The 25,595-nt window shown below is 45.6% G+C and overlaps 1 protein-coding gene across 1 annotated transcript in view; it reads left to right on the plus strand.

Annotated features, from left to right (window-relative positions):
• Positions 1-25,595, plus strand: part of COL22A1 (collagen, type XXII, alpha 1) — a 299,536-nt gene that overhangs the window by 259,699 nt on the left and 14,242 nt on the right. Inside the window, exons 51-59 of the mRNA XM_011938231.1 lie at positions 2,405-2,458; positions 5,240-5,293; positions 9,487-9,540; positions 12,045-12,089; positions 12,917-12,970; positions 14,722-14,775; positions 20,334-20,387; positions 21,879-21,950; positions 23,557-23,592. Of these exons, the coding sequence (XP_011793621.1) occupies positions 2,405-2,458; positions 5,240-5,293; positions 9,487-9,540; positions 12,045-12,089; positions 12,917-12,970; positions 14,722-14,775; positions 20,334-20,387; positions 21,879-21,950; positions 23,557-23,592 (477 nt within the window). The remainder of the gene's footprint in view (positions 1-2,404; positions 2,459-5,239; positions 5,294-9,486; positions 9,541-12,044; positions 12,090-12,916; positions 12,971-14,721; positions 14,776-20,333; positions 20,388-21,878; positions 21,951-23,556; positions 23,593-25,595) is intronic.

Below are 25,595 nucleotides of genomic sequence, written 5' to 3' on the forward strand. Positions count from 1 at the left end.
CTTGAAGCTGTCCGTGGTGCTGAAACTTTATCATAACTGTCAAACCAGAATATAGTGTAAGTTTTCTTTGCCCAGTGAGCATTGGTAGTTTCAAAATAGAAGTAATTTTTTTTCTTTTTCTTTTAGACAGAGTCTCACTCTTGTTGCCCAGGCTGGAGTGCAGTGGCACGATCTCGGCTCACTGCAACCTCCGTCTCCTTGGTTCAAGCGATTTCCGACTATTTTTTGTATTTTTAGTAGAGACGGGGTTTCACCATGTGGGCCAGGCTGATCTTGAACTCCTGACATCAAGTGATCCTCCTGCCTTGGCCTCCCAAAGTGCTAGGATTACAGGCAGGAGCCATGGTGCCCAGACAATAGAAGTAATTTTTAAAAGTTAAATGGGGGCAAAATTATAATAAAAAGATACATACAAACCTTAGTTCTGTTATGTTTTGAATTAAAAGACAAACTGTTTGGCAGACTTTTTGACACAAAATAAAGGCCTTTGCTTTGATTTTTGGTAATGAATGCAGTCCCTTGTCATCAGTCACGTAAAAAGAACATCCACTGACCACTTTTTGTTACTTTTTTGAAAAGTGGTTTGAGAATATAACAACATATGTGTAACAATATGAATGTGGAGTTCTAGATTGTTAGAATTTTTTTCCTAATCTTTTGTAGGTGTCTTATCGTATAGCTATATCGATTTAGATGGTGAGTGGTGAATGACTCACTGTTGGCCAGTGTCTTCAAAACCCTGCCTTAACTTCCATAAAAAGTGTATTCTTTTTTCCACCTAAATTTTACTTATTGTTTAATGAACAATTAAATTGTATGACTTTCATAGCAAATAACTGATGCAAACAGGCTTAGGAACAAGCACACTGACCCCTTGCAAGCCTTCAACTCATCTGGTAGGAACAGTCAAGCAAGGGTGTACTGCAGGCAAGGGTGTACTGCAGTGTTGTGACCAGGCATGGGTGTTTGGAGAGGATGGGGAAGCTGGTTTATAATGGGGGCTGGTCTAGTGGAGGTTGGTTAAGAGTCTACCATGCTTTAATTTTCAGCTTCTCTGCCAGTGAAATTGGTTTCTAAATAAATAAAAGTCTAGTGATGGCAAGAAGACTGAACAGGGAGTCAGAGGTGGAGTTCTTTCCTGAATCTGCCACATTCTTATTATGGGACCATGCCTTCCTCACCTGAGTTTAAAGAGAATGGTCTAACATAGTACTTGGCAAACTTTTTCCATAAAGAACCAATTAACAAACACTTAATGCAAAATCAGCCATAGACAACATGCAAACCAGTGGGTGTGACTGTGTTCTGATAAAACTTCATTTAACAAATCTGGTAATGGGCTGGAGTTTGCTGACTCCAGTCCTAGATCACTGGTGTTTCCACACTAGGGAATTTGAAAAGTAAGTATCCAGGAAGGAACCCAGGAAGCTCCATTATCAATAATTAAAAATCTCTAATAATAGCTCTAGCTTTGTCTCAGGTTGACCAAAAATATCCACTTAATTTTCTTATGTGTTTGTAGGTATTGTGATGTGGGGAGGGGTGAATATTGTATTTTTTCCTGGTTGTTATTATGCATTGGCTAAACCTTAAGAATACCTCATTTTGTTGGCATGTGAATTAGAATGTAAAACCTGGCATCCGTGTCTTATCTCCCAGTAAACACTAGTAGGAGGTTATAAAGTTGTCAGGTATAGACACAGGGTGATATGATAATACTCACCATGATAGGAATTAGGGCACTGATTAGATAATGCTGATTTATAAGCTCTGATTGATACTTATGTAAGTCTTTGATGAATAAAATGGGAAATAAAATATTAATTAATGAAATTTGGTAAAACAGTTTTTCAAATACAAGGAAAGAGACAGTAAAGCAATTATTGGTAAAACATGTAAGAGCCTCTGGAAAAAATGATGAAAATAATAAACTATCCGCTATGCATGCCCCCGGTCTTCTCCCCACTTGTGTGCAGTCCTGTACGCACAACACCTCAAGGTCCTGAGGTATATGCTATATGGGTAGAGAGTGTGAACTTCAGGAAGTCTGGGGACAAATACAGAGTTGGATCTGGACTCAGGTCTTGTGGATACTAAAACCCCAATAGCTTCTTCCCACGGGCATTCCAATATTCAGTTTTCCCTAAGCCTGTGTATTAATAATACGGCCAGAATGAGTCCTAGTGTGTGTACCAAGAGGGGTGACTATGCTCTGTCCCAGGGAACCTGACTGCCTTGGGGGAAACACAGCTCAGAAAGCCATGAGGCTGGTACAGAAGCACCCCTTGTTTCTTACCACTCACTCTCCAAACCCATGAATGCAGTTCCGTGTGAAGTCAGTCATTGACTTTCCAAAAAAGCCAACAAAGGTTTTCATGGTGTTTTTATGTCTTGGATCTTTTAGGGAAAAGAAGGCCCTCCTGGCCCCCAAGGCCCATCTGGATTACCTGGAATCCCAGTAAGTGGGTTTTATAAAAACAAACAAACAAACAAACAAAACCTAGTTTCTTTTTATAAAAACAAGGAAACAAAAATATATTCTGCTGCCAAAACAAGGCCTGGCCACTAGTGGAATTTTGAATGTTGTAGAAAACTAGAAATAAAATAATCACAAACTTGTTTATCAGTCAAAGCCAACTAAAATTTGGGTAGAATCAGTCTTAATCTTGTGCTTCTTTTAGGCATATATTAGTTGTTTCTGATTTAAATAGTAATTCTTCTCTCTGTCTCTACATATATATGTATGTGTACATATATATGTTTATATTGTTAAAACACACACATATATATATAACTGTGATAATTAACTATTTGTGATAATGTACAGTAAATGGCTTTTATAAAAACAAATAAACAAAAAAAACCCTAGTTTCTTTTTATAAAAACAAGGAAACAAAACTAAACTATATTCTGCTGTCAAAACAAGGCCTGGCCACTAGTGGAATTTTGAATGTTATAGAAAACTAGAAATAAAATAATCACTAACTTGTTTATCAGTCAAAGCCAACTAAAATTTGGGTAGAATCAGTCTTAATCTTGTGCTTCTTTTAGGCATATATTAGTTGTTTCTTATTTAAATAGTAATTCTTCTCTCTGCCTCTACATATATATGTATGTGTACATATATATATGTTTATATTGTTAAAACAAAAACACACACACATATATATAAAACTGTGATAATTAACTATTTGTGATAATGTAAACATTTTCCATTTCCCAGACTAGTGTTAAATGTTCATGAACTTTATATATGATATATACAATGGATGTACCATAATATATATGATCATTTCTCAGTTGCCTCATAAACTTCACAATTATTTTAAAAAGCAACTACAATGGACAATTTTGTATGTGTAGCATTTTAAAAATTTCTTTATGATGATCCTCCAAAATGTGATTGGCTTGCCATAGTAGAGAAACATCTAAGGTTCTTGATACATACTGCAAAATTGCTTTCCAAAGATGTTGTCCTGAACTTTTCAATTTAGTATCCTTCTCATTAGAGTCGAGCTGTTCAAGGCATTTGTAATAAATTCCTCCACAAAGGCCATGCACTGCCTTCTGCACTGAGAGTAAATTCTTTTGTGGCTCTTTGTCTGGCCTCTGCCTGCTGCTGTAGCACTTACTGTCCATAGTCCCCGCAACCCCACTCTCCACTGTGCCTTCTTTTGTTCCAGCCACACTGGATTTTTTTTTTTGGTTCCCGGAATGCTCGGAATTCTCTCCTGTCACACTCTACACCCCTTCCCAGGCTACCAGGTGCCTCTTCCCTTCTTTCACAGTAGATGCCTTTGATCTTCCCCATCTGGTCTCAGCTATCACTTCCTTCCCTGCTCCCTACCAGGCTAGGAGAGGTTCTCTCTTCCTTTTCTTCTGAGTGCTTATCTCATCTGGTGATCGCATTTCTATTGGTGTAATGGATTGATTAGTTCTCCCATTATTCGTTGGTCTCGTTGAATCACTCATTCAACAAACACCTCTGTTTGTTAGATCTGAGGATGTAACATTGAAGCATGCCTGGTAATTAGTCACGGGGTCATATTCTGTGCTGTAGGTTCTGCGTGAGCTGGAACTACATCTGCTTTTGTTTAGCCTTGAGTCCCCACACATAGTGAGCACACAGCAAACATTGACGAAAGGAACGTGTGTATGAATGAATCGCTTCTTAGAGCTCTTTCTCCTACAGTATCTGATACGTACTGCCATTGATCAAGAAGACATTTCCGGGGCATCACTGACAGTCCTGTCTGTAACTCTGCAACCTGGAGGTTAAGTAACCTGTCCAGGGCACACAGATGTGAAGTGACATGCTGGGATGTTGGTATGAACTGCAACTCTGGAGACTAGGATGCCATAGCAGCTAGGAGATATATATTGACTTAATTTTAGCAATGGTAAAGCTAAGGAGAGGAAACTCCAATTTGGATTTTGTGTTAACCGCTTATCAAAGTTCTAGAGTACTGGGAAGAGAGATACAACTTACCTATGATTATGCTATTTTCTTGATAATATCAATTTCTCTCTCCCACCCTTCTTCCTCCTTCCCCCATCCTTTCTTTCCTTCCAATGGAAATCTGATCATGTTACTTTCCTCTGCTCACCGTTGTCCTTAGGCTTAAGCCAAAGACTGGGCCCTATTACTTCCCTGGCACCTTGTGAATAGCCCCAGCTTTGTTCTGTTTCTTTATCACTCTGTTTCCACTTCAGGGAAAGAAATGAACAATGTTATAGCCTTTCTGTGACCCAAAGGTGCTCCTTGCTGTCGTTCACCGAGCTCCTCCTGTGCTCACAGTGGTAAACCATGCTGAGTACCTTCCTGCGTGTTATTGAATGTCCTCATTATCATCGTCGGCATCCACATTCCCCCGTCCCCCATCACTGTGCTCACCCACGAGGCCCAGACACCAGGCTCTCATGTTCTACACTTGAATTCATGAAAATGCCTAGGAGAGGCTTCTTTAGGACAATAGCAATCATAATAATGCTATTGCAAAATGTATTGCTTTCCCACTATGTGCCAGATACTGGGAGTCAGAGATCCACAGCCAGAATCTTGGTGTTGAGAAAGAAACCAGGAAATCAGAACAATTCTGTCTGTTGAGACGCTGCCTTAGCTGCCAACTGTGAATGCAACTGCTGGAAGCTGGGCAGAAAGACATGCTGAAACTGCCTTTGTCTTTCCATCCCCTTGAATCTTCTTTGACCTGATAACCAATTGGAGTTTCTCTTGCAGGGAGAAGAAGGCAAAGAAGGCAGAGATGGAAAGCCAGGTCCCCCTGGAGAACCGGTAAAGGACTCTCAACTTCCTATTATATCACATGCCAAATCCATTACATGTCAATAACAACTGCTTTGTGTGGGGAGCTACTTTGAACCAGGTTCGAAGATAGGCATTTTCTATGCATTATTTCATTTACATACTCTGACAACCCTGCGTGGCAAACACTGCTGTCCCCATTTTAAAGCAGAAGAAACCTGGGCCTTGGGGAGGTGAAATGGCCCCAAAGTCACATGATGGGCTGGTGACAGATTCTGAACCTGAGCTCAGGGCTCCTGTCCCTGTTCCACATTTTGCTTTACTGCCCCCTGTAGCCTCAATCCTACTGATATGATAGAGGAACCTGAAGTAGATAAGTATGGCCTGCAGGAGAAATCTGATATCTGGAGAGACCAGGATACTCCAGTAAAATCTGAGTTGGACCTGCTAGCTCCAGACACTGTGGGATTACATACACACACACACACACACTCACACACACATATGCACATACTTGTAACTCTGGCATAGATTTTTCTCATTTTGGTCTTGGTTTTGGTTTTCTTTAATGTCACTGTCCAGGGACACACAGGGAGATAGAGCAAGTGCTAGTGAGAATGTCTCTGTGGCTGGCCCCAGTAGCTGTTAGTTGGGAATGTGCAGGGATTTCCAAAGACCCAGATCTGTGACTTCAAAGCTGTGCTCACTGAGCTTGGGGTCCTTCTTGCCTATGGATCAGAGATTCATCATGATGATTCATTGGTTCCTAGCAGCTCTTATGTCTTCCCAAAGCCCTTTCACAGACACTACACCAAGGGGAAGATGAAGGACGGCATCAGTGGTTTAGAGACCTGGGTTCTCCAAATGCCCACCAGTATGAGACTAGTGAAATGATGAGCTGTCCACGCCATAGAATATCAACGGCTGTCAGAACGAATGAGGATGTTCTCTACATACTGATGCAGAGCTGCTCCTACATAGGTTGTGAAGTAGAAAAGCAAAGAGTAAAGCAATGTGTATAGTCTGTCCTATTTTGTATAAAAATAGTTGTGGGCCTATTTTTTTTCCAGTGTTTATCTAAAAGAACTCTGGAAGACTGCATAAAACACTCATAAAAGTAGTTCCATGGGAGGATGATTGTCAAACAAGGGGACATAGCAGTAGGAAGACAACTTTCTATTCCATGGTATTTTATTTTACTGTTATCTTCTTAATTTTTTGGAGCCATGAGTATGCATTACTTATTGATAAAATTAAATTTAAAATATAGTGATTAAATAAAAATATTTTATGCCAAAATTACAACAACAATAATAACAATAGCAATAAAAGCTGGCTTTGGATTCTGGCCCCACTCCTTACTAGGTTTTGTGATCTGGGTGAGTCAGAAAGCATCTCTGAACTTCAGTTTCTTTTGAAATAGAAGAATAATAACATACCAATTTGTCAGAGTTGCTGGTTAGTCATCTAATGTAGAAAATGTGTTAAATGCATCAGGCTTATCTAACTATCAATTATTTTAGTAAGCTACTTTTCCCAACTGCCCTAGTTGTGGCTCCTGGTGAGGCTAGAACTGCAGAGCCTTTAGAACCACTAAGTGGATCTACATAAAAGTTTCTACAGGGAGGTTTATGTTCCATTTAATTTGTTTGGTCATAAACTATTATGACTCATTCTGAATCTTACGCAACTTGCTGGAAGCACCTTCTTTATCATTTTACACTGTTTGCCAGATGCTGAAACCAAAATTCACTGCTGACAGCAAAAGAAAGAGCTTTTAGCAGCTGAGCAAATTGAAAAGTCTCGATGAGCTGCTGTGGACTGACACCCAGCAGAGCTGCCCATGGTGGGCAAATGGCTTCAGCCTGGGCAAAAATGTGGAAAGGGTAGAGAGAAGCACACTTATCACACTGTGGCTGACAGCTACTGTGTGTGCGCCTAGGGCAGGGCACTGAGCACTTCTTTACATTTTTCCACTGTAGTCCCCAGAAGAACCTTACGGGCTGTGGATATCATTATTTCTCCCAGATGAAGAAACTAAGGCACAAAGAGGATGATAGCTTGATCAAGGACATAGAGCTGGTAAATGAAGCATCCAGGACTCACACTCCTGGAGGCTGACCCCGGAGTTTGCTGCTGCAGAGCAGTGCATTAACCTTTCTGCCGAACGTGTATTATGCTGGGAGGCTGTTGTTTACAGTTCAGAATAACTGAGGACACTGGTCTTCATTCAGTCTGTCTATTCAATGCCTATTTTGATGCAGGTAGAGTATTTAGGAGGTGATCCCATGAACCAGTGATGGAGGGACAAAGGGAATGGAACTGGGAAAGAAGGAAAGGGAGGCTGGCAACTGGTGACTCCAGGCTGGGGCCCAGTCTCACTGGGGATCCTCTGACTGCTCCTGCAGGCGTTGACTTCCCTGCACTTGGGCCTCCCACACCTCAAAGTCAAGCATCCCCTAGGGTCAGGGAACATCTTCATTCTATGTCTGCCCTTCAACCTATGCAGGAACTGCTCCACAAGGGGGCAGGCACCTTCCTGGGTGGGCCCCAGGGGCTGTGGTTGGAAAATGGCATCTGCTACAGGTACTCGGTGGCCCCTCTTCAAGTTGACTTACCCATTCAGAGTTTGTATATGGGAGGAGCACAAATGGATAGACAGACCAACTGGATAAATAGAACATAAGATGGATGGATGGATGGAAGGATGGAGGGAGGGAGGGAGGGACAGAGGGATGGATAGATGGATGGATGGATGGATGGTTGGATGGATGGGTGGATGGATGGATAGATGGTTGAATGGATGGATGGATGGATGGATGGATACACATGGATATATAGATAGCCTTTTGTGTTGCCTGTTGCTTAATTTTTATTAAGAGATATTTGAGCATTAATTATAGGGTAGGATGAAGTGCAGACTCTGGAGCCAGAATGCTTGGATTAGAACCCCAGCTGTGTGACCTTGAGCAGATGACTGAACCTCTATGCACCTCAGTGTTTTGCCTGAGGGTTAACAAGAGTCAGGCGTCAGTGACATCATAGTGAAAACCTTCAGTAGCTGCTGGTTCTTCCATTTTTCTGCTGGTGCCTTGGGCCAGTGATGGCCATCACAGTTGACTCTGAGGCAGGAGCCAGGCTATGTACATGCTATATCACAAAGACCTACAAGGGAAGACTGTCCCAAATTTACAGATTCAGAGATCCAGAGAAAGGAAATGACACTTCAAGATCACGCAGCTAAACTAAGAAACAGACAAACCTGGAAGTCAGGGATTTAGGCCCCACCCTTCTTTCTATAGTTTTTTTTTTTTTTTCTAAATCCAAGGATGTTCCTTTCTCTCTCTGCTCCCTAATAATGGGCTGCATATAATTTCCAAGGTTTATAACTTGTAAACATGAGGTGGACAGAATGTCTGGGAACAGGCATGTCCTCCAGGTCCAGCATGCTACCCCTTCTGCCCATCCATCAAACTTAGCCTTTCGTCTACTTTCCTCTGCCCCTCCTCCCCTCATTCTCCCCCTGACCCCATCTTCAATTTATATGGACCTAAGTTGCCAAGCCTCTAGTTGTCTTCTGTTCCTGGTTTGGTTCTGTGCAGGGCAATGCCAAGCTGTGGGCAGTAAAGAATTTTAAATAACAAAAGTGTTCTGACAAGCTCTTTTAAGATGATGGGGTGAGTAAAAGGCTGTGTACGTCACAGGTCGCCCTGCCAGTATGTACTGTGGCTGACCTGGAAACAGCATCTGCTTGGGTGTGGCACTCAGCTGGAATTCAGCCTGTCTTTGCTATTTAATACCTTCATAAAAATATAACTTCTTTGAACCTCAGAGTTGCCATCGGTAAAGTGCAAGTGTTAATAGTGGCCTTGACATGTTTTTTGTAAGTGGGCATAAAGTCATCTATAAAACTAAGATGGCCATATAATCTCTCATCCACACCAAGATGCTTCTGATAGTGAAAGGGGGGGTACTAGGCATCATTAATTTGGAGATGAAACCTGTGTAACCAGCACCATCCCAGGAAAACCAGGAATATGATAGGCCTGAATACATGGTGGAGATTTGTGTAGATTAAGATGGGCCAAGACGCCAGGGGAAAGGGCTGACAGGGTGGACAGAGACTGGCTTGTGGGAATAGAATGGTAGGAAACACAGAGAGCCAGGAATAGGAAGATTCTTACAACGTTGTCCTCAAACTCTTCTTTTCTTCCTACTCTCAGGGCAAAGCAGGAGAGCCGGGTCTACCAGGACCAGAGGGTGCCCGAGGCCCACCTGTAAGTGTGCAGTGTGTGTTGGGAACAGTAGAACCAAGCCCATCAGTCACATGGCTTTCACCGCTGTGGGCAGGGCTAGCCCAGACTGCCTGACCATGGGGTCCTGGAAGTCCTTCTCCTCCAGATGGGTGTGCTTCTGTGCAGTCAATTCAGCTTTGTCACACTACATAGCTGTAAAATTCATTTTCACAATTGCAGCCATTACCTTGTTGTTGCTAAAAGTTTTCTTTGTTCTTGTGCAATTTGTTATGATTTCAACGGGTTTTCTCTAGATAATAGAACCTAGAAATGAATCTTAATTTTAGTTTTGAACATCTTCCATAGCTAACATTTTTTCCCAATTGTAAAAGTAACCCATTCTCATTGCCTAGTGATATTAATAGTAATGATGATGGTAATAATGAGAAAAAGAACACAAAAAAATGGTATAGAGGAGAAAATTAATTTACTTCTAATTCTACAACAGAGAAGTAAAATTTTTAATATTCAGTGTATTTTTTCTAGTCCTTTTTTCCATATATGAATTCTAGCATCTATATATGTACATTTACATCTAGCTGTGTAGCTATTATACATATAAATAGACACAGATACTATTTACCTACAAAAATGAACTCTATGTATTTTAGGGTTATTGGGTTTTATTGCTAAGTGTTTCATCTCTTCATAATTTCAAAATTGTTTTCACAATTTCTTAAATTGCTTTTAGAAAAAAATATGATTTTAAATGATTATCCTAAAATTATCTGGATTTTATCCAGCAGATCAAAATCCTAGCTCTGTTTTCTTAATGTTTTTATTTTTAAAAATCAACCTTCTGGCTAGTATTCAATAAGAAGAAAATAAAATACAAAAATAAATTTTCTGTTTTCCTAAATCCCCTTGTTTTTCGATTGCACCAGAAAACACCCAAGAATGAGGAATATTACCTCTTATGGGGATTGCAACACTGAGCTAGTGATCAATTTATTAAAGGTGGTTCCTGGCTTATTGGAGTGACAGGGGCTCCCTTTCAGCCAGGAAACCCATGGAACCTGTACTGGGGGCAAGACCCATCTCTCAACTGGGAGTCGTAATGAAAGAACTGAGGTTAGAAAGCCAGGCAGGGAAAAGAAGACCAAGCTCGTCTGACTGACAGAATAAGTCAGGACAAAGCTTTGTAGAATGGAGTGGGTTTTCAGATAGAAAGACCTGGATTCAGCCTTTACTTTGTCATGTATTGACTTTGTGACCTTGGTCGCAACGAGGACCTTTCTGAACCCCTGTTTCTTCTTCTGTGAAATGGCAGTCATAATGACTCCCATTCTTGCAGAGTGGTTATAAGTACTAAAGGAGAAGGTGGGACATGTAACATTCCCAGCAGAGTGCCTGGCTCATTGAGTGTGGCTCCCTCCGTTGGTGCTTTTGTCATGATTAGATGGGAGGGGAGCACAGCAGAGTCTCTTCCTCTGGGCTGGCTGAATTTGGAATTCCGGGGTCCTTACGGAAGATGCGGAGCCCCAAGAAAACCCCAGCCCTCTCCAGGGAAATGTAGCTGGACTGTTTTGAACAACTGGAGAGCACTGTGCAGTCCTTATTCAGTCTTATTCAGTCCTGACGGCAACTCTGCAGAAGTAGGTTCTATCCTAATTTTACAGGTGTGGAAACTGAGTCCCAGAGAAGAGAAGTAGAGCTCCCAAGATCCCACAGCTACAAAGTGGGAGCCATGGCCCATCCCAGACCTAACTCCGAAGTCAGCCCAGTTCCATGAAACTTAAGAGCATATGGCAATCCTTTCCATAGTTTAATACTGCAAAGCTATGCCAGGCGGGCATTTTTTTTATCCTTGAGCTTTAGCTTTATATCCACCAGGTGAGGATTTTCACACTGTCAGGTTGGTCTGGAGATTAAAAATGATGGTCTCAGCTCTGTTAATGATTTAATCTTCACTCACAAGGCCCGAAGCTCTGTAGTGGAGCTTCAGGTAATATGCCTCCAAGGTGCAACTCTGAACAAGACCCCAGCGCTATGGCCCGGGATGTAACTCCCAGAGCTGAACCTACTCAGGGGTGTTGGTAGGACCAGCAATGGCCACAGGAACAAGGAAGGGGCCACAGGACCTAACTCTGGGTGAAAGCCATGTTCCCTACAAGGGAATCACCTGACTCAGGAGCCGTGCAGAGAGGGGCTGGCCAAGCCATGTGCTCTGAGCCTGGAACAATCAGGAGGAACAAGGAGTGCAGGAGACACCTGAACCAGTAGGGCAATGCCCCGACACTCTGAGGCCTTTGTGGGATGAGGCCTGGCGGCCCGGCCCACAGTACAGAGGGGGCTGGGAGGAAAGGCTCTTGGTGTCCAGCCGTCAAACCTCTGGCACCAAGTGTGGCACCAAGGAGGGCTCAGTATCCTGCAAATGGTAAAGAATGAGTGGGGGCAACGTGGGTCAAAGCAGGCGGGGAGGGATGCCTGCCATCTGCCCCAAGAGCCTGCTCTGTCATGGGGTAACTCCATTCTCTTCCTTCTAGGGCTTCAAGGGACACACAGGCGATTCTGGTGCACCTGGTCCCCGAGTAAGTGGGCGCCTCACTTTGGAGGTCCCCCGAGGTGGGCAGAGCTTACACTTCCCAGACAGATGGTTCTTGCAGCCTGCAGGCCATGGCAGTGCCTCACCCAAGAGAGAACACGGAGCACACCAGCATGGATCAGGCCAGCGCAGGGACACCTTGGATGCACCATCCCCACCTCTTGGCCTCATTCCCTCAGGTGGTTTTTCTGGGGTCCAGACATTATCATGGCCAACCAGTTTGGCCGAATCAGTCTGGACTCAGGTGTGTCATACACATCAGCCCTGAGCCCTGTGAGGCGGTTGCTGCTGTTATGTTCATTTTGCGGACGAGGAAACTGAAGCCCAGAGGACATGGGTGATTTCCCAAGGTCCTAGATCTTGTATATGGAAAGCATCACTTTTACCCTGGATGGGAAGACTCCAGAAACTATTTTCTTATCCTTTAACTCCTCTGTCTCCTCTGAATGCCCAGAATGGAAGTGACATTAGGGGTCAGCTGGTTAGATCCCTTGCATGATCTAGTCACCAAGGAGCAAGCGCAGGTGTAGAGAGGGTCCAGTGCATGAGCAGATGAGGAAGCAGCATTCCAAGTGTATATACCAGAGCCTTCAGCTGCTGTTCTTCCTTGCCTGAGCTGAACAGAGAGGCACAGCATGGCTCGAGGCACTCACAGCTGGCCACAGACCTCAACTCAGGGCCAGGCTCTGCGTACAGAAGTTGACAGGGCCCCTGGGTCTCTCCACCTCTCCGAGCTCCTCAGATGCCCCTGTGGTTGAGGCAGCCAGTGGCTGAAGCATCTCCTTCCCTAATGGCAGGCCTGTTTGTTCCTAGGGAGAGCCTGGTGCCATGGGGCCTCCTGGTCAGGAAGGGTTACCAGGAAAAGATGTAAGTGGGGTCCTATGGGGCCTGGCTGGGCTGGGGCTGGGGGTATCAAGGAAGTGACACCCAGAAACTGCCCCACAGTGGTTGGTGGCAGCACTGACAAGAGGCACACAGATGACGTCACAGGATTGGTTGGCAAGGATGAGATTGGAGCCTCCAGCCTAGTGGGTGGGTACCTGGGCTTTATGGTTGATAAGGAAGCTTTTCTGGATCAGTCGTGATTTGTCCACTGGTACAAGTGATAGACCTGTTGGGTCCAGCCTTAAATGGACTTGAGAGGCATTTCAGAGTTTCTCCCGGATTATTCCTCCATCTCTCGGGCTTTGCAGTGCTCAAAGAAACTAAACACTCCTCACTGCCACCACCGTGTGCTGTGTTAATTGTACACCGCTTGAATGGCTCTCCCTTTTATTTGGTGTTGCTATCTCAGCAGAGCAAGAAGTCTCACTCCGTCACCCAGGCTGGAGTGCAGTGTTGTGATCTCAGCTCACTGTAACCTCCGCCTTCCGGGTTCAAACAATTTTCCTGTCTCAGCCTCCTGAGTAGCTGGGCCTAGAGGCGCCTGCCACCACAGCTGGCTAATTTTTGTATTTTCAGTAGAGATGGCATTTTACCTTGTTGGTCAGGCTGGTCTTGAACTGCTGACTTCAGGTGATCCACCTGCCTTGGCCTCCCAAAGTGCTGGAATTATAGGTGTGAGCCACTGTGCCCAGCCAAAATAAGGGAAATTTTGACCCCAGGTATACAAATGAAAAATTTGAGATCCAGAGAGATTAAGGGACTGACTTATGGTCACCCAGAGAGTCAGAGGCAGGAATAGCTTACCTGGAGTCCAGAATCCAGCAGCTCCACATCCCCTAGGGACCAGCCCTTTGCATGTGGCATTCTGCAGGGTGGCTGGACATATGGGATGCAGAGTGGCATCATGGAACTGACCATTTGGTCAGACACAGAACCACCAGGTACTGAGGTACAAAGTGGTCTCATGCCCACCATATGGGTCCTTCAAGACCTGCCTTTAGGGCCGGGCGCAGTGGCTCAAGCCTGTAATCCCAGCACTTTGGGAGGCCGAGACGGGCGGATCACGAGGTCAGGAGATCGAGACCATCCTGGCTAACAAGGTGAAACCCCATCTCTACTAAAAAAAATACAAAAAAATAGCCGGGCGAGGTGGCGGGCACCTGTAGTCCCAGCTACTCGGGAGGCTGAGGCAGGAGAATGGCGTAAACCCAGGAGGCGGAGCTTGCAGTGAGCAGAGATCCGGCCACTGCACTCCAGCCTGGGTGACAGAGCGAAACTCCGTCTCAAAAAAAAAAAAAAAAGATCTGCCTTTAAATTGATGAAGTGGATTCTTCCCCAATGGCTCTTGACACACCAGAGCACATGGTGCCTGTGGCTGCAGAAATGATGGAGCTGGAAAGGATACTTAGGAGAAATCTGATCTAGTTCACATGTGCTTTCTTAGCTGTGGAATCTGTTTTACAAGGTCAGTCTAATGTGTGGAGCTCTATGCATATGTCTAAGAAGTAACTGAATAAATGGATGCACAAATGCAGGCTTGCATGCATTTACTCACCCACAGGAAGGGAGTTTGTTCGTATTTGAAATAATGGACAATTGATGATGAAACATGCTGGACAGTTTGTTGATTCCTTTGGGTAACTTGGCGAGGTTTGGTTAACATTTGAAATTGTGATGCCATCATCTTCACACAGCGACTTGGTGATGACACCACCTTTCTCGCTTTGTTCCAGGGTGACACTGGACCCACTGGCCCACAGGGTCCCCAAGGACCAAGGGGCCCACCGGTGAGTTTTGCTTTGCGACTAATGTGCTTCATGTTGTTGCAGGGCCTGTTACCATGATGATATTTAGTTAGTTCCCTCTGGTACCACTGTATATATCGTTAAAAAATTATAATATGTTTTAGCAGTTGGTAAATAGCTGCCCCAAGTCCCCCTAGTCACCTCCCTGAACACTCAGATTGTTTTCCGATACCATCCCCCACAACAATAGAAAAATTACAAAGGTGCCACCAGGCGCCACTGGAGCTCTGTAGGACTTTGCCCCGATGCTCTGCTCTAGCTCTGGGCCACACTAGGGGTTGGTGCTTGCTAGAGGTTAGTTTCCCGAGGCTGCTGTAACCAAGTACCATGAATGGAATACGGTACATGGCAGAAATGTGTTGCCTCATGGTTCTGGAGGCCAGAAGCCTGACATTCAGATCAACAGGGTTTGTTCCTTCTGAGGCTGAGACAGAACCATTCCAGGTGGCTCTCCCAGCGTCTGGGGCTTTGCTGACTCCCGAGGGCATTCCTTGGCTTGTGGGGGCACCACCCTGGCCTTTGCCTTCATCTTCACGTTGTGTTCTCCCTGCTTGTGTCTCTCCAAATATCCCCCCTGACTTTTTGTTTTTTTGAGATGGATTCCTGCTGTGTCACCCAGACTGGAGTGCAGTGGTGCGATCTTAGCTCATTGCAACCTCTGCCTCCTGGGCTTAAGCGATTCTCCTGCTTCAGCCTCCCAAGTAGCTGGGATTACAGGTGCGTGCCACCATGCTACTAATTTTTTTTTGTCTTTTTAGTAGAGATGGGGTTTTGCCACGTTGGCCAGGCTGGTTTTGAACTTCTGGCCTCAAGTGATCTGCCCTACTCGGCCTCCCAAAAGTGCTGGGAATACAGGCATGAGCCACTGTGCCTGGTCCAAAGTTCCCCTTTTTATAAGAAAAATAGTCCTTATTGGGTAAGGGGCTCGCCCTATTCAATATGACCTTATTTTAACTAATTACATTTGCAATGACCCAATTTCCCATTGTGGTCACATTCAGAGGAACTGAATATCAGGACTTAAAAATTTGGGGGGACACAATTGAACCCCATAGCATTCCGTATGATTGATAAATATTTGGATGTTATCTCTGCCTGTTTGTGCAAAGAGGCAAATCCTTCTCTTATCTAAGAGCAGCCTGAGAGAGTATGGAGAAGGTCAAAAATAGATATTTAGGTGCCTATTGCTGTGCAAAGAGAAAAGCATACATTATCCCGTTTAAGCCCAGGGGCCATCTCAGAAAGGCAGCTTTGATATCTGTGTCTCTCTATATATTATTATCAATATAATTCATGCTAATTGTAGAGGCAATCTGACAGAATTGAATGTTACAAAGTAACAAGAAAATTCCCTCTTCACCCCCACCCCAATCCCACCCTCCAGAGGAAGCCACTATTTAGAAGCATTTTGTGTATCTTTTAAAATATTTTCAATACGCCTACGGGCATACAGAATACATATTTTATACACAACACTTTATCTTTTGCAACTGGCTTATTTTGTATAGCTTGTATGTTGTGTATTTTTTGAATGAGTGATGGAATAAACAAGTGAATGAATATTGGTTTCCCAAGTCTAGGTCACACAGCTTGTAAGAGCTTTAGGTTGGTTTAAAACCAAGACTTTCTGATGCCAAATCCTGTATTCTCCACCCTACTGTGGGCAAGCGTGGGCTTTGTCTTCGAGATTGCAGAGAGCAGGTGTGTGGCAGATCCTATGAGCCTGGATGTCCCATCTTTTCAGAACTTACTCCCCTGATGGGGCCACAGTGACTCAAATGAGCTGAAGTCCAGGCTCCCCAAGTGTGAGCTCTCAATGGGGTGTTATCAACCCCATGGGGAAAACATTGATTCTTGAGGTGTCAAAGAGTGTGTGTCAAATGCAGATACGAATACAGTACATTAACAGATGTGTAGCTTAGCTGTGATATTAAAATTTCATATGGAGAAATTAGGAAAAAATATGTAAAAAGGCAACTGGAGAGGGAGGGATAAGGACAAAAATTTGAGAAACCCTGCTCCAGAGTCCCCCAGGAGCGGGGTGGTTCTGACCGGGTCTCCCCGGCTCCCTCACTGGGCTTTTGCAACCAATTCTGGAGTTCAGCCATCTGGGCTTGATTTCTGCCTCTCCCGTATTCATCACATGAACTAGATGAGTTTCTTCACTTCTCCCAGAACTCAGTTTTCTCATCTGTAAAATGGAGGCAACCTGGACGGAACAAGGAGTCTGTAAGAATCCAGCATGGTAATCCAGTGAAGTGAGAGAACAGTGTCCAGCCCTTGGAATGTGCCCCGAGCCACGTCCTCTTCATTCCTGGAGGCAAGAGGGGCCTTTGCTCTGCTTCTCTCCCTGGCCTCTTGGCATCGGGCAGCAATCAAATTCTTGATGAGCGCAAACACATTCAAAGGCACAGAAGAGGGAAAGGGAAGTGACTTCCTTTTTTGAGACAGGATCTCACTGTGTTGCCCAGGCTGGACTTTAGTGGCATGATCACAGCTAACTGCAGCCTCGACCTCCTGGTTTCAAGCCCTTCTCCTGTCTCAGTCTCCCAAGTAGCTGGGACCACAAGTGCATACCACCATGCTCAGCTATTAAAAAAATGTCTGTAGATATGAGGTCTCTCTATGTTGTCCAAGTTGGTCTCAGACATCTGGGCCCAGGCAGTCCTCCCATCTCAGCTTCCCCAAGTACTGAAATTGTAGGTGTAAGCCACCATGGTTGGCTGGGAAGTGACATTTGGCAAGCTGCGAGTACTCAGAACAGGTGTGTGAGGTGGAAGAAAGCAGCTGGCCTGGTGAGGTTGTGAAGGGCTTTACATACCACATGCTTTAGGGGGTGGCCCCAAAATCCCAAGGCCCCCAAAGGCTGCTGTGTGGTTCTAGCTTGCTCCTATCAATTCTCAGGTACATCGTAAGGAATTTGATACCAAAAATGAGCTGCTGAAGTTCGCCAAATATCTACTTTTTTAAAAAACAGAATAGTTCTGAGTTCTTTCTCTGAGAACCTCATTTTTACTCCACTGTAATTTCTGTGCTTTTCTGAGTTAGGAGAAGGATTCTGGCAAGTTCACACAACTTTGAACTAGACACTGAATATGTATAGAGTGCCTCCATCAATAGTTGTGGTGATTGTGAATGTATGTGTGGCCTGAAAACTTTCATTTTGCTTTCTCAAAAATCTACAGCCACCCCGGGGTGAGAATGACCCATGTGGCAACCACCTCACAGCCACTAACTTCCAACAAGCACCAGTGGAGTGGAGTTCAGTGCTGGGGACTGCATGAGGCATTTACATGGTTCCTTCATTTTCTCCCCAAACCCTGTGAGACAGGTGTCATTGCTGTCCCCATTCACAGATGAGAAATGGAGACACAGAGAAGTCTAGTAACTTGCCCAAGATCACACTGCAAGTCAGTGATACAGCCAGGATTTGGACCCCAGCATTCTCATTCAAGAGCCTGCAGCTGCAACACCCAGCCTGGCTGGCGTGTGCTAGATGTCCTTGTCAGAAAGATCATCCTGGAAGGAGGGGTCTTAGAATAGGAGTTTGGAGCTCAAAAGGGTTGAAAAGGGGACTTGTGGTTTCCATTCCTGGGAAGCAGAGACCCAAGGGGCTTGGTGAGGGAGAGCAGGATACAGGAGTGGCTCTGTAGCCTGGGAGGGAACCAGGTCCCAGCCCTAATAGGCCTCAAGTGCACAGAGCACAGGCGGCCACCTAGAACCACCCAACTTGCCTTCTGTGCACATGGCCTGTGTTGGCACCGTATGCTACTGGGTCTTGGCCCTTATCCTCTCTGCAATGTCTTGGCCCTTATCCTCCTTGCAAAGGGAAGATTAGAGGAAGAAGGAGGAGAGAGAGAATTTCCATAGGGATAAGGCAAAGTACATATTTTTAGAGGGACACAGATGGGTTGGTGGGCGGAGGAAGGTGCAGGGAGAAGCGTTATGCAGCGTTCGCGGAAGGGCCGAGTACGGGTAAGCAGTCCACAAATCCAGCTGGCTGCTCTGATTTTAGACCTTACTAGCTCAGCGATCCCTGGCAGGTCTGTTAAGGGGGTTCTGGGATATGGGGAGAAAGACGTCTGTGCTGCATGATTCCTGGCAGGATCCAGTGACATGAGGCCATGGCCATGCATGTGCTTTGGAGGCATGAGGTGGAAGCTGTATTTATGATCGCTGACCCGTAAGGCATGTCCTTAAAGAGGGGCAGAGCAGTATGAGATGGAATCAGTGCTGCCTATGTTCAGATCTCAGCTCCTCCCCTTGCCTCACAGGCAGGTGGCTTAGCATTTCTGAGCCTCAGTTTCCCCATTTGTAAAAGGGTGATGACGTTTGGGTCTGATGTGAGCAGTGAGTGAGTTAATGCATGCGAAATGCAAAGCTCTTAGAAGAAGTCTGGTATGTAAGAAGTGCCTGGTCAGTATCAGCTACTTTATACTGGAACATGCTTCCATGAATCCAACACATTTGTGAATACATGTTTCACAGATTATAGGGCATTAACACTTTTTGGTTAAAGGATCAGTGGAGAGTGATTCTCTAGGATGTCCTTGGTTCATTATTTAGCAGCAAACCTCCTGTGTGTCTGGCACTGCACTGGAGACACACAAGGAGGCTCTCTCCTCCTAGGCTGGAAATATAAAGAACGACAAGGCATAGACTCTGCCTTTGGGTTACTCATGGTGAGGAAGAGAGCCAGGTAAAGACACAGCAGCCAATGGGAATGTGCCCTGAGTGGGGGAGTGTGGTGGGCAGAGGAAGAGACTGTCACAACCTGGGGAATTGAAGCTGTGAATTTTTGGCTTAATAGAAATTTGTCTGATCCTGAAAGGGAGTAGCCAGGAACATTCTTGAGCTTTCTTGTTTTTACTCTACTGGGATCCTATTTGTTAAATGTATTTGCCAAAACTATGAATGTGCACAATGCATCTCTGTGAAGTTAGAGAGAATTAGACTTGGAAACCTCAGTCCTGGAATCTGGAGTGAATGGACCTTCCATTTTGTAGCTGCATGACTCTGCACAGGCCATTTTTATTCTCTGTGCCTCAGTATCTACATATTTTAAATGAGAGTATAATGATCTCCTTAGTCGGGGAGTCCAAGGAGATAAGGGCATGGACATGCTCCCTAAGCGGAGACCAGCACTGTGGCAGTGTGAGCAATTGCGTGTAAGCTGGGTTGTGTTAGACGGTTTGCTTGTTCTTCAGCACAGCAACTGAATGGAAGGATGAATAGATGAATAAAGGAATGTGGTCATAATTATTTACTGTGCCTCAGCTGTGGGCACCACCCATCAGGCTAGACTTTTTCATGCCCACGGACTCATTTAATATCACAAGAATATTATGAATTAAATATTACAGTTCCTTTTAGAAGTTGAGAAACATCCTCTGAATAATGAAGTGGTTGACTGAGAGCCACACTGGCTAGGGTAACAGATTCTGTATAAAACCAAGTCCTGTGCATCAGTCTATCTCTTTGTTCCACCGTCCTGCTCTTTGATGCCCTGGCAGGATGATTATCCCTGTTTCTTCCACCAGGGCAAGAATGGATCACCGGGATCTCCAGGAGAGCCTGGCCCTTCAGGAACCCCCGTGAGTTCTCTTTGGCTGCTATGTGATGGCGTTGGGGTGAGCTTTGAAAGGGCTTGTGGCTCACATTACAGATTGTCCAGCCTCTGTCCCTAGAAGCGTCGGTGGGGAAATACGGGTTTGAGTGGTAGAAATAAGTTGGAGGTAAGAAGCTCCATGGGGCCCATTTTTAAGGTTTAAAGTACATATGATCATGCTCTTGGCTCTTTGTTGACTATAACGGTAGGCATCTATGGTCTATATCCATAGGCACCCAAAACAAACATTTTAAAAAAAAATGTTTAACGAGGTTATAGGGTAGAAGTTTGATGTTTCCAGAGGATGCGAGGACAAGGTCAGACTGACCAACCCTTCCCACCTCGAATGACAAAGAAAGTGTGCAGCATGGAAGTGGAGGTAGGGATGGGGGTGGGAGACCAAAAGGATCAACAGGGAGGTAGCAGAGAGAGCTCAATGGGAAGGTAGTGGAGAGAGGGTGCGTACCAATTGGCAGAGTCCTGGTCAGCTAGATAGCAAATACAAGATTTGGGGTTCAGTCATGGTAGGTGGGGAGACATGGTGGGGAAGATGGTTCCTTAATGGGTTCTAGGATTGGATGAGAAAAGCTCCGGCCACTAGTCTCCTTCCAATCTAGTCTTCTTGTATTTTTAGTTGCTAAAATTGGCCACCTGACTCAGAAGGCCACCTGCAAGGTGTGAGTCAAATGTCAATTGTATTGGACAATGGGCTGACCAGGCCTTGGTACTTGAGATACTGCAGTGACCAGTGCATCTCAGTTTGTGAGGAACTTTCCCAGTTGGAAAATCCTGCATCCTGGGAAAACTACTGGTTCCAGGCAAACTGGGCATTTGATCACCCTAGCAGAGACCCACTTCTTGTTGGACTAGGGACAGCTATGCAAAAGGAATCCAACTTCCTAGCAAACGTAGTGACCTCCCTCAGGGGCTATGGTGTGAGACCTGTTGCTGCTCGTGAGAGAGAACAGAGGAGGTGGGGTTGGGTCATGAAACTGGACCCATCACCTCCCCTAGTGCAGAGTTGATCCTGGAAGTACTGACCCATGCATGACGGCTCCCCAGCAAAGTTGAAGTTGAAAGATTCCCAAAGTCCTTTCCCAAAATGTGATTCTACCAAGTGAGCTCTGGCCACCTCATGGGCAGTGGTATGCCATCTCACTAGAGCACTCCTTGGAGAGCTCTGCACATCTCAGGGTCTTTGTTAAATATCTGTCCCGGTTTGTTTTAGTTGTTTCGAATGGAAAGACCCTCGGCTGTCTACAGGGAGACTTCTCATCTTCTTCCCCTCCTATGACAGCACTACCAGGAGTCCCAAGACCCCGTGTCTTTTTCTAACCCATACCCCTCCATCATGGGAGGATTTGTGTGTGGAGTGGATGTCTCAGGCCTTTTGATTTCAGAGTGGTCACAAGATTTCCGAATCTACTTGAGTTGGTACATGACCTTGAGGAATTAATTCTCAGTTTTCTCTTTGCAGGGCCAGAAAGGAAGCAAAGGGGAAAATGGCAGCCCAGGACTTCCTGGCTTCCTGGGTCCCCGTGGGCCTCCGGTAAGCAGAGAACCCCAATGGAACCCAAGATACCTGGCTCCAGGTTGTGACTTTCACGTGCAGTACCTTCCCTGCCACCTCCTGTGTCTTCAGTTCTGTCTGCTCAGGCCATGGTGACCTGGTGTGGAGTCAAAGTTGCATCACGGTTTATGAGACAGTGGAGTGCCCCGAGGTCACACCTGCATGGGAATCTCAGTGCCATCACTCCTTAATCATGAGATCTTAGGAAAGTATTGTAACCTCTTATGCTTTAGCTGTCTCATTATTCAAATGAGGATAATGACAGCATCTACTTCTGAGGATTAAATGAAATCATTCATATAAAGGGATCAGCAATGGTTCCTGACCATTGCAGGTGCTCAGTAAATACAAACCATTGTAATAATGCATGTGGTGGGACAATGGTGTTGATCATGATCCTAGAATTTGAAGGATGCTTGGAAATAATTGTAAAGGTGAGCAAGTTTGAGCCATTGGGTCAGAACACGTAGGTGATTTACTCAAAGCCACGTGGTAGGTTTGCGCTCCAGCTCATCCTTGAGTCAAGGTCTCTTGACAGCTTAAGTCAGGGGGAAGCTGTAAGGAAATCTTTGCCAAGTTTCTGGATAGAGAGATGCTAAGGGATTCAAACATTTCCAAGTGGAGCCCTCTGGTGTCATCTGCATATTGCAGTCCACTGCTTGGACTGCTGACTTGATGAATGAAGCTTGCATGCAACATGCCAGAGTAGAGAGCTTGCCCATGTTCTTGTCCATCCTCTCCAATTGAATTCTGACCCCTCTGCATGCCCCACTGCCAGCCAAGCCCAGCCTGTTGGAGGTGGTAGCCCCTCTTACCCTTTTCTACCATGCTGCCCAGGCTTTGCATGGTCCCATTCACTGATTTTTACATGGGCCTATGCACTCCCTTGCTAAAGGCCAAGTCTCCTTCTCCATCCCCTTGTTAATAATGTGCTGCCACTGAGCAGCCAGGCACCCACTCCCGTGGATGCCCTGCAGCAATTGCTCCTGAGTCATGATAAGAATGGGGTGTTTGTCCAGCCCTTACTACATGCCTGCTGCTGCCCAGTGTGCTTTAGGAGAACTAACACGTTGACACCTCACAGTAATCCTTGAGGCAGGTGCAACCACTGTTCTCATTTTACAGATGAAGACACTGAGGCACAGAGAGCTTATGGAAGTTGTAGGAAGGTTGTTTTAGGTCACAGAGTCAAACAGTGGAGGAGCCAAGAATTGAACCTGGAGCCCAGTGTCTTATTGGCTTCTTGTTTCATACATTGTGAGCCTGCTTCTGAGAGAGGCCTCCTGACCACAACAGGACTATTTGTAAAACTGATATCCTGGAGGCCCTCCTGGTGGAGTCATACCCATCCCATTGACAAGGAGCTCTTAACCTGTGGCTCTTTTTCCTAACCTGGGGTGATTTTTTGCTTTCCCCTGCACAGGCTGGCCAGAGAGCCTGTCTGGGATGTCCTTGGCCAGATTGACCATCGATTGTTGTCTTTGCTGGAACGTGACTTGAGTGGAAATGTCAGTTTTAAAGACAGCCTTAGTACTGACATTGGGCTGATGCTGCAGAGCCACTGATATTCTGTTCTGTTTTCCAGGGAGAACCAGGAGAGAAAGGAGTCCCAGGCAAGGAGGCAAGTATCACATGCCCACTCACCCCTTGGCAACCCTTTCCCACGGATGGGCAATCTATGCAGTCTCAGGCCCTCAGCTTAGAAGGGCCCACACTTGCCTTAACACTATCTACCTTCACTGTTTTGAAATCCTTAATGCCTGTTGAACAAATTTTGCCAGGAGCCCCACAGATTATGTAGCCAGTGCAGGGGCACCATCTTGATATGTCTATTTCATTTGTTTAGCCCTCAGCATCCAAGCTATTAACAAATCCTGTCAACTCTGACTTCAAAATACCTGTTGGTTTTGTCCAGTTCTCTCTGTCTCTGCCCCTGGGACTCTAATCTAATCTGTCACCTGCTCTCACTTGAACACTGCAGTGATCCCCTTGTGGATCTCCCTTTGTCCAGTCTTGCCCCTCCACAGTCTTTCACCCAGCAGGCAGAGGGTCTGCAGAGCATAAGCATATGGAGACGCTGCAGTACAGCCTGCAGCTCTGCCCTCCCCCTGCTCTCTCCGTGGAATCAGGCTGCCGCAGTCCCACCACTCCCGCCTTCTCCAAGCTCCCGTCACTGGCCTCTTAGCTCCTGAGATACACCAAGTTCTTTTCCAAGAGCCCACTTTTCCCATGCTTATTCCTACTCATCCTGAGGTCTCAGCTGAAATGTTCCTTTTGCCAACTTTCCTTGACACTGAAGCAAAGCAGACCCCTCACAATGCTTGGTTTTAGCACCCTGCTCTGTTCTGCGGTAGCCCAGGAGACCAGCACAGACTAGATACCAAAAATATTTGATGAGAGATGAACAGAAGAATGATTGAATGCAGAGAAAGTAGGTCTATGGAAATTAGCTTCTCCGTTTCAAAGCCTGCATCCTCCCACTTGAATGAGGAAGATGCATTTTTACTCCGTGCCTTTGGGTTACGTTCTTAACTGCGAGGAGGTGGTCACTTGCTTGAAACTGAATCGGATAGCTTCATGCTTGGAAAGTGTTTGCTCCTCACCCCAGCCACAGGGTGCCACTCACTGGGTGTATCATCCACTCATTGCCCAATCACTGTTTCCTCTGCTGTCTGGATTGAGGTAAAGAAGAAATACCTGTAGCTCCCATTTCTGAGTGTGCCTCGGCCCCATGTGCTTGTACTTGGGCTCCTGCTTAAACGAATTCTCTCTGGACTTCTCAAATAAATTCTAGGCTAAGCAGGCATCCTAGGTCTTCGAGATCTGAGCTAGCTCTCCCCTTAGAATGGGAGCCTCCTGCTTCCCCATGCCCAATATGTCTCCATCTTCTCCCATCCAAGGCTTGGTCCTCACTCTTCCACCCATGTGGATTGCCTTTCCTGCCGCCTTTTGTTGTTCAGTTTTATCCAACTTTCAAGGCTCCGTGCTTCCCAACTTACAGATTCCCCCAGGAATACCGAGGCAGTTTTTGATAATTATGTTACAGAAATTAAATCAGTCTGCCTTCTGTTAGAATCAATTCCTGCCCACCTCCACCTCGTGGACAGGCTGTGAACTCTGTGGGAATGAGGATCGTGTCTTATCCCTGTCCTCTGTGTAGGTCTCAGGGCTGAACATGGCACCTGCATGAAAGGGATGCAGTGAACGTTTCTGGGGCTGAAATGGCCAGGCTCAGAGGAGGTCAAGAGTACTCTCTTTGACTTTCTTCTCTTCAATCTATCAACCAAGTCTATCAACCAAGAGATGGGACAAGAGCCCCTTGGCTGAATCTCCTTTCCCAGTATCAAGCTCTGCTTTCCAAATGTGTGCTGTCTAAGAGGCAGGCAGACAAGCATACCTTGGTCATCATATCTGGGGAGAAAGAAAGTTAGGTGTCAGCTGGCAGGAAAGTAATCCATGTGTGACAATGGACACTGGCCCGAGGGATTAGCCAACGCTTTACAGAGGAGATGGCAGAGGAGCTGGGGGCAAAGGGGCAGGAAAGAGACATTCCAGGTGGAGACCATGACAGAAGCAGTGGACACTGTGGGCTGTGTCCCTTGTTCCCTGATGTGACTGCCCTCC

Source organism: Colobus angolensis, unplaced genomic scaffold (genome assembly GCF_000951035.1).
Source record: "Colobus angolensis palliatus isolate OR3802 unplaced genomic scaffold, Cang.pa_1.0 Scaffold17, whole genome shotgun sequence".
NCBI lineage: Eukaryota > Metazoa > Chordata > Mammalia > Primates > Cercopithecidae > Colobus > Colobus angolensis.